Source organism: Tiliqua scincoides, chromosome 1, assembly GCF_035046505.1.
Source record: "Tiliqua scincoides isolate rTilSci1 chromosome 1, rTilSci1.hap2, whole genome shotgun sequence".
Lineage (NCBI taxonomy): Eukaryota > Metazoa > Chordata > Lepidosauria > Squamata > Scincidae > Tiliqua > Tiliqua scincoides.
In genome coordinates this window covers 242,824,610-242,837,397 of record NC_089821.1, presented here as the reverse complement: position 1 = coordinate 242,837,397, position 12,788 = coordinate 242,824,610, and the positions used below count along the sequence as shown (strand labels likewise).

At 45.1% G+C, this 12,788-nt stretch overlaps 1 protein-coding gene across 2 annotated transcripts in view; it reads left to right on the top strand.

Moving 5' to 3' along the window:
- The window catches only part of MOCS1 (molybdenum cofactor synthesis 1), a 40,043-nt gene extending 28,329 nt beyond the window's left edge, over positions 1–11,714 (top strand). Inside the window, exons 9-11 of one of the 2 annotated variants that reach the window (XM_066618649.1) lie at positions 1,239–1,359; positions 2,622–2,669; positions 5,428–11,714. In XM_066618649.1, the coding sequence (XP_066474746.1) occupies positions 1,239–1,359; positions 2,622–2,669; positions 5,428–6,272 (1,014 nt within the window). In that variant the 3' untranslated portion in view covers positions 6,273–11,714. Of the gene's footprint in view, positions 1–1,238; positions 1,360–2,621; positions 2,685–5,427 lie in introns of both variants that reach the window. The other variant, XM_066618650.1, reaches the window with a different exon arrangement.
- The last annotated feature ends 1,074 nt before the right edge of the window (positions 11,715–12,788 follow it).

Genomic DNA, 12,788 nt, shown 5'->3' with positions numbered 1-12,788 from the left:
CAAGCCAATGCTTTGTGTCCCACTGGATGACTGCGCGACTTGGAGTGGATTCAGAAGTTAGTAGTTATCATATGGTAGCTGAATCGCTTGAAGCTTTCATTACATGGTGACTCACCAAAAGAGTGCTTTTCATCCCTTAACAGCAACACCCAGTGTGAAGAGAACTCCCAGATAATGAGATTTCTGTATGAGTGAATAATTAAGAATTCATTTGAATCCAGTTGTTAGCCATGCCAAGGAAACCTGTTGCTCTTCCTAGGAGCTGTTTCTTGCAAATAAGGCGTCATGATACAGATTCACAATGTTATCTATCATGTGTAAGCAGATTTACTCAGCTTAGGAACATGCTGCTGATGCTTCCGTTTCTTTTGTTTTACTGTATGAGCGTACTTGGGCCTAAATTGCGTGGAATAGCCTGACCCGCTTACAAATATTAAAGTTCTTAAAGTTGAACCTCAGGTGTGTATGTTCTGTTGGCATTTGTGCAGATTAAAACTGCATGAATTGTGAGAAGGCATGCACTTAAAGACTTTCGTAATGACTGTGTGTGCATTTGAGAAACACTATTCTATGAAAATATTTAAAACTGAAGTGCCGTAGAGATCTTGGTTGGTGCTCATCCCTCCTTCAAATCTCCTGAGGCTTACCACCAGAAATTCGGCAAACACTGTTGTAGAATAAGTACAGCCAACATAGGAGTGACATTCAGTGCATGAAGACAAATTGTGTATAAGCAAATGAGCTGCAACTCCCAGTAGGCTGCCTACCTTGGGCTAGCATAGCCATTGTACAAGCTCTGCAGATCAAAGTAGTTGTTGGATAGTGCTTCTCTAGGGGAAAAAAGTGGCTGCCTTGCACTCTGCCTCCCCCCCCTTTCCTGGCAACATCCTGGCAACTATTCCCTGTTACAAGGAGGTTTTAAATATTGATATATTTGATCAATATGGAAGAAGTACCATCCTCTTTGTGGTACTAGTCTTCGGCTACGAGAATGAGGAAAAGGTGCTTCTGAGTCCTGGCAAAGAGAAGTGTATTACATGCAAATGTGAGGTGTGGCTAGCCACTGTAGTTGAGAATCAGGTCCTTGTGGGTCTGGATTCCAGCACATGTGCTCCAAAATCATGCTTGGAAATGAAGAAATGTTGAAGCTGTTTTTATCCACTTTTCTTTGGTGGTACCTGAGTTTCTTCTTCATCCAGGCAAACTTGGTTCTCTCCTACATCCACTTTTGTTTTCAGGTGTGCCTTTTTGGAAACTCTGAAGTGTCCTTGCGGGATCACCTGCGATCTAATGCCACGCAAGAAGAACTCGTTCAAGTCATCGGTGCTGCTGTTGGCAGGAAAAAGAAGCAACATGCTGGTATGTTTATTTTCTTCCAAGAAACACAGATGGCATTGTGCAGAACATAAGAGAAGCCTTGCTAGATCAGGTCTAAGGCCCATCTCATTTAGTTTCCTGCTTCCACTTTGATGTATCAGTTGTCTCTAGGTAACCCATATGCAAGAGATAAATGCCCTACCAGTGTTGTTCCCTTGCAACCAGTATTCAGGGGCATACTGCCTTTTGCCTTGGAAATGGCGTATAGCCAGTGATGCACTTGCATCATGGCAGGCAAGTCTAAGCATGCGCAGTGTAATGCCCTAGTTCAGGGGTGTCCAAAGTTTTTGGCAGGAGGGCCACATCATCTCTCTGACACTGTGTCAGGGGCCGGGGAAAAAAGAATTAATTTATACTTAAAAATTGAATAAATTTACATAAGTTTACATAAATGAATATATTAAAGATGAACTTATTTGAATGAATGAAAGTCTTGCAATAGCTCAAGGCCTATAAAAGGCCTTGCACAAAGCAAGGCTGGCCTTTCCTTTGCTGCTGCTAGTGCATCACAGACATGAAACAACAAGCAGTGGAGGGAGCCCTCATCCCACAGCTCACGTGAGAGGACAAACAGTCGTCCTCATGCTGAGAGCAGCTGTGTCGGGCCAGTGTGGGCTCCAACAAATCTCCAGAGGGCCAGAGGCTCATTGGAGACTGGGGGCTCCCTGAGGGCCGCATTGAGAGGCCTTGAGGGCCACAAGTGGCCCCAGGGCTGGGGTTTGGGCACCCCTGCCCTAGTTCATAACATTTCTATATTTTTATATAGCTTTATAACTTGCCAAAAATGTGCCTTATCATTGCAATGAAACAAGAATGTTAAAACTACCCTTATAAACCCTCAGGCTTTTTAGTGGCTCTCAAGAGCACCATAGGAAAAGAATTTAGAGTAGGGGTCCAAGACCACTCCCAATGTTGCTCTTGATGGTCTCCAAAGGCAGATTGCTAATCTTCCCCATTCCTTACCAAGATAATACAGGAGGTTGTTTTTTGCATTTCCTGTGCTTTTTGCAATGTCAACATAGCTTGATTTTTGTTTTGCGTTATATTTGGAGTGACTCAAAGTATATCTTTCTCACAATGAGGACTTTCTGTATGTTGCTGGATTCACGATTGACTATCTAGCTATTTTTAATGTTGGTATCTATAACAGTGCCTGGAATGTTGTTTCCATTTACAGTAGAATACGCTGAAGTCTAAAAATCAGCAAGCCCCATAATTAGTAACTGTTCTTCATTCTATTCCAGGCATGTTCAACATTTCCCAGATGAAGAACAGACCCATGATCCTCATCGGTGGGTGACCCATCAGTACGTAATAAGCCATGCCATATAATGCTATAATTACATTTGTCTCTTGGGAAAGCATTGAATCTAAGCCAGGTATAACTGGTCTTATTCCTTTGACAAGAGCCTGCAATCCTGTACATGCTTACCTGGGATTACGTCTCCTGGAACTGACTTCTGAGCAGACTTGGTTAGATTTGCAGCGTATGGGTATTTGAATTTCTGAAATCTTAAAAATGAAAGTACGTATACATAAATTTGACAAGTCTCATAATTTAGGACATTCACATCACCCTTCTGCTGTATGTACAACTTGCATTCCAGAGTCTTGTAAATCTGAGAGTTTCGTTTTCTTCCACTGTCATCATCTGTAGGGGAGCAGCTTAAAATGAACAAGCCCCCCTGTCTCCACTCTTGTCAGCCCTTCAAAATTGAATGTGTTGCCAGAACTGCATAGTTGGGCTGTGAATAAGTTGGGAAATGGGACCAATTTAACTACTACCACTTCTGCAGCATGCGAGAACTATTTGTTAAAACACTCCCCATCCCACTGGCACTCTGTTGAAACTCATTTGGGGGTTTGCTTTTAATTAAGCAGGACACTTTTGTGAGTGGAGGGAATTGTTACATGAGATCCAACCGATTTTGGATCGGCTGACTAGCTGCCTACATCCTGTGACATAGGGAAGAACAGAATTGAGTCTGACAGCTTGGGGAAAACTACCCACTGGCATCCTCCTTGCAGCATCTTTGACCATAGTTGAGCCAGGAGCCAGCTTTATCTTGACACACAGGCTAGTGCAAATGTACAGAGAGCAGCTACAGGAGCTCCCTAATTGGACTTGAAGCTTATTGCATAGTTCCAATGAAGCCAGCTAGAGCGTGGGGGGAGGGGGGGAAGTGGGTGGGGAACACCCTGGGGGAATGTAGCCTGGCTGCATACAAATTGAAGGCTATGAAAAGAATTGATCCTACTCTGCTGCTGCTGTCTCCACATTTAAACACTCTTCCTTTTATTGCTTTAGCAAGGTCTTTCTTAAATAGAGTCCAGTCTCAGAGTTTCCCTTCAGAGGCATCTTTCAGTTGCTGTTCTTTTCACATTCATTCGCTTCCACTGTGGGAAGTTTTTGAAAGTTCCAAAACAGGGTGCTGTTAAGAATTCAACAGGAGGCACCGCCACCGTGTACAGAAGGCAATGCCAACTTTGCTGTGTGTCGGCCGTGCTAGATTACAAAACATGGGGGCCTTCTTCTGGCTCTTATTCCAAAGCCTCATATTGCTCTAATCTGCCTGCTATGCTTTTTCTCTGGCCTCCATTCAAGCAAACAAGCTAATAGCATTGGGGCACTTTGCCCACCCATAATAGTATGGATGTTCTCTGTTCCTTAATGCCATGCAAGTACTAATATTTTATTTTCCCCCTCCAGCTACTAACAAGCATTCATTCTACCCTCTTGCATGCAAAGGAGAAGGAGGAAAGCATTATTTTTTATTATTATTAAGAGTATTCATATCCCACTTTTTAACAACAGTTCACAAAGCAGTTTACAGACAAAATCAAATAACTAAATAATTCTCCAAGGCTCATTCTCATAGCAAGAAGCCGTGGCTTCCTCCTGAGCACATTTCTATCAGACCTGGGCCAAAGCTGCTTAAAGGTGCACATCATTAAAGAGTGATTTGGCTACTGTTTATGTCTTCCTCCAATTTCCCTCCCTTGCTCATAAAGAGAATTGCCTCTGCTGTGTTGGGCTCCTCAGTCCTTGGCACTGGCTTGCAGAGTTGCCACAGCCAAGGGAATTAATGACAAGGGCAGAGAGCGCCAGTTCTCAGCAGACTTGGAGCTGAAGCTGGCACAGCTTCCTGCCAGGCCAAAGGTAATGCATGTCAATGAGGGAATCTGAGCTTGCAGCCACAAAAGCTCCAAGCCTGACGTGCCTGTTAACACCGCAAGAGCAAGGAGTTCCCCTCTCATACTTATCGTTGCCCGTTCCTCCTCCAGGAGCTTGAACATAAAAAGGAGCCACAGAGAAAATTCATCCCCCATCTGATGTGGCAGCCAAAGCAGTATGCAAAAGTCAGGAGTGTGGCACTGTGAAGTGGTTTTACTTCTTTCTGGTTTAATTTATTGACATGCTTCCAAAGAAAGAAAGGAGTTTGATCATGAGCACCTCCTGCAACTTAAGCTCAGAGCTAGTTTGGGAATGGCAAATGAACCGCTACCCTTAGAGTGGACTTTTGTGTACACGGTTAAATTGATGGGTGCCATAACGTGTGTTACTGTATTCCGTGATCGGTTCTAAAATGTGGTTTTCTGGATTGCTGGAGTTTGGTGATTTGGGCCACGAACCAAGCAGCTATTTCAGGTATGCTACTACACCTGCATGAACCCAATGCTGATCTTGTCTCCTCTCCTCTGCTCCAGCCACCGAACAGCCAATTCCCATACCATGTCACAAGCTGCTTCCTAAGTGCCCACTATCTTGTACACACAGTTTGTCACGTTGCTCAAGAAACAAATCTGAAGTCCTGCCAGGCAGTAGTGGTGATGGTGTCGTTCTCTAGATTGTCGGGTCCATAGACCTCCACAGCTGTTTCCCAAGAACTGATAACGGCCTGCAAATTTGGAGACATTGACTATCAGAGAGGCTTATGGGTTTATTTTGGGTTTTTTCCATGCTCTGTAGGGTTTCCTAGAACTCTGCATAAAACCACTCGCATGTTGCATTTCTGTAAGCCTAAAAACTATTTTGTTTTTTCCCCTCAGAATCGACATCGAGGTCATTCCCACTGCTTCAGGATGCACTACAGGACCGAGTGAGTTTAAAAGATTGGGGCCACAGGCTTGGCCACTGGCTGACTTTGAGAGCAAGTTTATCCAAACAGATGGGGAAAACATTGAAGAAAAATGTGTTTACAGGACATCGTGCCCTGCCAGGATCTCACTCAGCACGACAGCCTGCAGTAGGAATTCCGCAAGTTCAACTAAGTAGCAATTGCATTCTCCAAAAAAACTTGAGCTCCAGTTTGGACACACAGTGCCTTAGGGTGATGACAAACCAGCCGGAAAAGAAGGGTCTGAGATTTTTCTCCACTGCCAAATTACTTCATGTCCCAGATTGTCTAAGCCATGTTGACCAAGAGGGCCATGCTTCCATGGTGGATGTGGGTAGGAAGCCAGATTCAGAAAGAACTGCTGTAGCCAGTGCCATAGTCTATTTGGGTGAGAAAGCATTTAAGTTGGTGCAGCAGAACAAAATGAAAAAAGGTGACGTGCTGTCAGTTGCCCAGATTGCAGGGATTCAGGGAGCCAAGCAGACCAGTTATCTGATCCCCCTGTGCCATAATATCCCACTGAGTCTGGTTGAGATTGTGCTGAGTTTGGATGAGAGGACGCATGCAGTGATCATCCAAGCTCTGTGCTGTACCCATGGGAAAACGGGTGTGGAGATGGAAGCCTTGACAGCTGCAAGTGTAGCTGCCTTGACAGTGTATGACATGTGCAAAGCAGTCACTCGTGACATGGTCATTGGAGAAGTGAAACTGCTCAGCAAGAAAGGAGGACAAAGAGGAGACTATCAACGAGACCAGGACGGATCTAAAGTTTCTTAGCCAAGGAATCATCCACATGTCATCCTCTGCATGACAGCTTCAAAGGAATCACCACCATGCACTAGGCCTCAAGGTTCCAGCCATCAACAACTGTGAAGAATAGGTTGACTGGCCCACCATCTTCTTATTAGATTGACAGCTGTTTAGCTGACTTGTCCAACCTATATGATGTTGTTTTGGATCCTCTCATTTAGCTCCCTTTTACTCATGTAGCAATGGGCCCAAGGCCCCACCTTGCTAAGGAGTCTAAAAGCTTGTGAGTGTTGCTGGAGGGTTGCTTTGCTGAGCACATTAAGTACTCTGTGGGCAAGGCTGTACACAACTGCTGTCCGCACTGCACTCAACTGTGGATCTCTTTCACCATCAATCTCCGCTGACCAGCAGATTTTCACCTACAATCTAGGGGTTAAGAGTAGTCTGATCCAGAACCCGGAATTCAGCTGGGGACAAACCGAGGGTGTCAGTTTTAAGAATCCTGAGCAACAGTTTTAATACCACTGCTGAAAGTGCTGCAACTAGGAGCTGCCTGACCGCTTCTTAGGTGAATTGGGGCACATGTTGCTTAATGCAAGAAATGATACTCAGTAGTGTCCTTGGAAAATGGCAAATTGAGAAAAATTGCTATGAAATAATGAAAAGGTGGATCTGACTGTGCAGCGAGACTTTCAGCTAAAATGGTGTTGAGTGTTAGCAAAGCTAAATAACCTGCACAATCAGTATTTGTTGGTAATTAAATGGTGTCGAAAGCCACAATATCATTAGAGTATGTCTTACCCTTCCAATCTGCCACCTTTTTTCTAGAAATAATCTTTCATCATTCAAGATATATTTTTAAAGGATTACAGACCTGCCTCTCTAAAGAAGACAGTAAGGACTCCTGTGCTGGGCTATGCGTGCATCATGATGAAACCACTTGCACGTCTACCCTTCTACCGCCACTCCAAACAGTTTCTCCTTTGCTTATCCAGAACCTGCCACATATCAGTTCACCATACCCTTGTGGTAACATTCATGATGTAGTGTAGTAAAGCTAATGTACATTTGGAGAAATATGTTCTCAAGCAAATTTTCCTAACATTAATTGCACTGCAGATGTTGAATTTTATATATTTTAATCCATTTTTTTCAGCCTTCTCATAGTTAGTGATGCTGGTGAGTATTAGAGTGGTTTAGGTAAAAACTGAAATGTTACTTCTAAAAACAAAAAGGCTAGGTGATATTGAGTATTGTTGCCTTTAAAAGTAATCAGCTTAACTTATCTATAAGACCCTTTTTTTACACTGGCACCCCCAAAAGAAGCATGCGAGACTTAGGCTTGGAATGATTAAATTTTATTGTAAACAACAAACCTGCAGCAGGGAAAATTTTAACTAAAATCCCCCAGCGTGCTAGCATCTAATTGCTTGGGGGAAATGGCGGTGGCCATCTACCTTCCCCTGACCCCAGTCGGGCGTCACATCCTGACTCAAGGCATCACTCAGTCGAGGATTGAGTTATCCTATCATGGCCAACCCGGAAGGGTCTTGAAAGTTGAGGAGCAAAGAGTGCCAAATGAAATACCTAGACCATAGAAGATAACAGGGGAAATGGGGCGGCAGGAATCCGGCAGGCTTGGGGAAGCCTGCCGAAAACCTTCCATCATTTTACGAATCCGAAAATCTGCTGTAAAATCAGACAACCCAGCTGCCTTGGAACAGAAAACCAAAGCAGCAAGGTAAATGCTAATTGATCTAACTGCATAACTGGAGTCCCTGAGGTGCAATCAAAAGCACATCAGGTGCTCAGGAGGAATGGGCCAGATTTCTGGCAAGGCACCAGCCTGTCGAAACCAGGCAAAATTCCCTAACCTTACTGAAGCTGGCCCTTGTCCTGGGGGCTAGTGACGCCCAGATGGCATCCGTAGCTCTGGCAAGCCGAGCACCCAAAGCCACATCGGCATAGGATCCTCCTCCAGGTGAGCTAAAGGTGCCAACTCCCGAAAACGCTCTTCCTGAAAACGAGAAAGAGCGTCGGCGATTCCGTTCTGCAGGCCAGGGACATGCCTGGCCACAAACAGGGCATTAATCTGCAAGCACCTCAGGGCGAAGGCCCTCACAAGGCGCATAACCCTCTTGGACATCTGCTGGTTGACAACAAAGACCACTCCTTGTTTGTCACACCAAAAAAGGACCATTGAATTGGAGAACTTCTCACCCCAAATGTACACAGCCACCAAGAGTGGGAAGAGCCCCAAAAACGTCAAATCCACTGTAATAGCTGCTGCTATCCATTCAACGGGCCAGCGTGCGGCATGCCATCACCACTGAAGTAGACGCCAAAGCCTGAGCTACCAGCTGCGTGAGAGTGCACCTGGAGCTCCGCTTCGAGTAGCAGTTCCTCTCTCCAAAATGAAACCCCATTAAAATTGATTAAGAATTCCGACCACATGCGTAAATCCTCTCGCATGCCGTCAGAAACCCGAACCCTGTGATGAGGGCATTCCAGCCCTTTCAAGGCATCACACAAGGGCCTCAAAAAGGCATGACCCGGGGCAACGACCCTGCAAGCAAGTTCAGGGGACCAGTGATCACCTGAAGCTCACGCAGGGTCAGCTTAGATGCTGTACTGGCCTCCTGTAGCAGGCCGGCCAGTATATCTAGCTTGTCCTGTGGCAGTCTGCTACAGGCTGCAACTGTGTCAAGCTCTATGCCCAAAAAGGTAAGGGTCGAAGAGGGATCCTCTGTCTTAGCATGAGCCAATGGAACCCCCAACTCCTTGCAGATGGCCGTGAACACTTTGAGGAGAAACCTGCAATCCCCTGTACCTGCTCTACCCATAAAAAGAAAATCATCGAGGTAATGGGCTGTGGTGGCCAAGCCAGACCACACCCTGACCGCCCATTCCAAAAAAGTGCTGAATGCTTCAAAGGCAGAACATGAAGTCGAACACCTCACTGGGAGAGCACGGTCAAAATAGAAGGAACCCTCGAACTGGAATCCCAGCAGACAAAAATCATCCGGATGCACTGGGAGGAGCCTGAAGGCTGATTCGATGTCTGCCTTGGCCAACAGTGCTCCCTTCCCACAGGTGCGCAAAATGGCAACAGCCAAATCAAGAGAGGTGTAACGGACGGAACACAAGTGTGCTGGGATGCCATCGTTAACCAAGGACCCTTTGGGGAAGGACAGATGGTGAATCAAATGAAATTCACCAGGCACCTTCTTGGGCACAATACCAAGGGGTGAAATGCAAAGATTGGGCAGAGGGAGGGAAGGGAAGGGTCCAGCAACCCTACCTGCCCCAATTTCCTTAGCCAATTTTCGTCGAACCACCTCCTCCATACCCCTCACTGAGTGAAGATTATTCGCCCATGAAGGGCCCAGAGGAGCTGGCGAGGGAATTCTAAAACCCTCAGCAAGGTAAGTTGCTGCCTTGCTATTAGGATATCCTTTCAACAAATCCAAAAGGGGAGGGAGTTTAATCAGTGTGGGAGCCCTTTCCTTAAGAAGTTGGAGGCTGGGACCAGCCACCCTTCTTCCTAGCTCCGAACTGCCCTCTGGCACCCTGTCTGCCCCCCACCATTCGGGGACAGGCAGACAGTGCATGCCGTGCTCCGTAGAGCGCACAGCTATGTGGGTATGTACAGCCCTGTCTGCTACATCTTCCGGCAGCATTAAATTCATAGCAGATGCGGGGGGGTTGAACCCAAGTCGCACCTGCACCCCCCTTACCATGACTAGGTGGGTTCCTAATAATGATATGCCCACTGTCGGCCTTGCGGCCCATCACTGGCTTGGAATGAGTCACAATCTGATTCCACAGTTCCCACTGAGGAATCCTCCGATCCAACGCTGGGTCGTGGGCTGCCCTAAGGTGGAAATGGTCATCATAGGCCATCCAAGCGTGACCAGAGTAGTCCCTGGATGCCCTATGGATCAGGTCAAGGTACTTGACCAAAGCTTCTGATTTCTTAGGGTGGATCTGCATGACCACTGCCATATAGATGCAATAGCCGCATAACCAGTTGGACCAGTTGCGGTCTGCTTTCCGTTTACGGACAGTCTCTTGGTCCTTAAGAGGGTCCCCTACTTTCTGGACAGTTTGAGGCTCCATTTGCAGGAGACTAAAGATGTAAAGATGACTAAAAGAACCCGACTCACAGCTGACAAGCTGCCCTTAAAGGGCCGGCAACTAGGCTAGGAGAAAGCAAGCAGAGCAACTGTCCTGCTTGCCAACTCGGCGCAAACTGAAGCTGGGCAGCCTGAGAGCCCCAGCACCAGCCACACCACGCCCCCTCACTCCAGCAAGCAGCCAATTGCCTGCCTGTATTTTCCCGCCTCTGTCTCGCATGCAGAAGGGGAAGGGCAGCTGCAAGTGCCCCACCAGAGTTCTGTCTGTGCTGGGATGTTAATGTTTGTATATAGGGCTTTGTATGTTTGTATATTGAGCTTTCTAAAGATCTCTTTAAAATTGAATTTCAAAAGTGCTGATCATTCTGATATTGCATGGATGATTTTTCAACTGTTAAGGACTTTGAACACATCCAGTTAAATAAGATGGAGTACCCAGCAGGGTGAGGACAAAGTTTAATAGAGTGCAGCCATTCTGTGAAAATATTGTGCTGTTGTGACCTCTTCAAGGCTGGGGCCTTTCTCCTGTTTTTATACTTAAAACACGCACACATAATTTAAACATATATATTCACTTTGTAACAGGATCGAATTCTTGCATTCACAAACTGATTATTTTTGAATAATGTTGTCTTCCACAATAAACAAGTGGAGAACTGCGTGGTCTCATCATGTTAACAGCACAGTATAGCATATCTTGCCCCTCTGTGTGCAAATAAGAATGTTTTGGTGTTATGAGCCAAGAGATCAAACAGTCTGCTATCCAGGGAAGAGACTTTCTCCTAGAACTACCCAAGAATAGATTGGCACCTTTGGAAAAATATGCCTTATTAGTTGTGAGCAATAAGGGGGAGCCCTTACCTGGCTTGTGGTCCAGTGAACTTGACAGATTTCTGCCTGTTACGTGGAAAGCGTCACAGCAGGAACTGTTTCAAAATGAGCTCTTTGTCATTCAGCCAAAGCAATAGTGAGTTTGGGGGGGGGGGACCGACACTTTTGGAACATTTGTGATTTTTTGTTATGGGGCGTAAACAGAACTCGTTAAATGCTGTAGGTGGGTGATCTGAGCTAAAGAGCTTGATAAGGTGGATTATTGATCCAGTTTGGGACGAAGAAACTGATTGTATTTAAAGTGAGTTCTGGAAGATTCTCTTTGTAACTCTAGTTAAGCACTGCACAAATAACCGTGGGAACTATGCACAAGTCAGTCTGTTTTTTGGATAATGATACAGTTAGACTGAACTGTTTATGCACAGATGTACTATGGTGGCATTGTTGCAAAAAAAGAGTTTATGCTCCACTGCACTTTTAATAAAGAACAACTGCAATGAAAGTAAGGGTGTATACATTTATTTCAAATTAAGGTGGGTATTCCTGTTTATCCCATTTCTCTGATGATGCTTCATTCACATATGTGAGGGTTAAAAAGGACATTCTCGGGATGATGTCTCTTTTGAATAAAGTTCCACTTGCTGCTTTTTAAAATGTTTTAAATCATTCTGTGCATTAAGGATTGAGCTACAGCCATGCATCTGTGTGAACTTGGGCTATGTTTTTGTCCATTCTAGGAAGGGGTCAGTAATGAGTGACACTAGTTTGTGAAGACCTGGGATTGGGATGATATTAGCAATTAAGGTTGCGTTCCTCTGCTTGCTTTTCTAGGAGTAAACCCCATTGAACATAGCAGGATGTTGAGTAAAATGTATCTAAGAAAACAATGAGTGATTGGACACTTGAAATGGAGTGACTAAGAAATGGATCTGGTAAATAGGATTCCATTTCATTATAGCAAGTGAAACAGATGCAAGGACTTCTGTAGCAGAGCTGAAATCCTAATGTTTCAAAATCAATTATTTTTTCCCCACCTCTATGATAGCTTCAAAGGTCCTTTTGGGAGGGGACATTTTCTCTCTAAGATGCTCCCCTCCCAACAAGTTGGGGGATGCTGCCAACTTGTGCTTTGTGACACTGAGGGCAATAGGGACAGCGCTTGTGAGAACAGAGTCAGTAAGATTCTAAGGACATTGTTGGTACCAGGAAGTGCTTAGTGATATGTATTAGGCTAATTTTTCGTACTCTGGATGGATCGATAGGATAAGAACTCTGCTGCTTTAAAGTGCCTGGAACTACCCTGTTAGTTCAACTCTCTGAGCTGAACAAAGTCTAATGCCTGCTTGAGTATTTTTACACAAATGTCACTTTATTTCTTTGTTCTATTTATACCCCACTTTTCAGCCACAATTGGTTCCTAAAACCAACACGTCTTGAAATCCATCAGGCAATATAAGTAAATGGGTCTCTGTACCTACAGTGAGAAGAACCACATGTCTAGTGTGTGCTAATATTCTGAATTGATCTCTTCATTCTGTAGTTTTCCTGTACAGACCTCCAGGCCTATGTCGTCCTA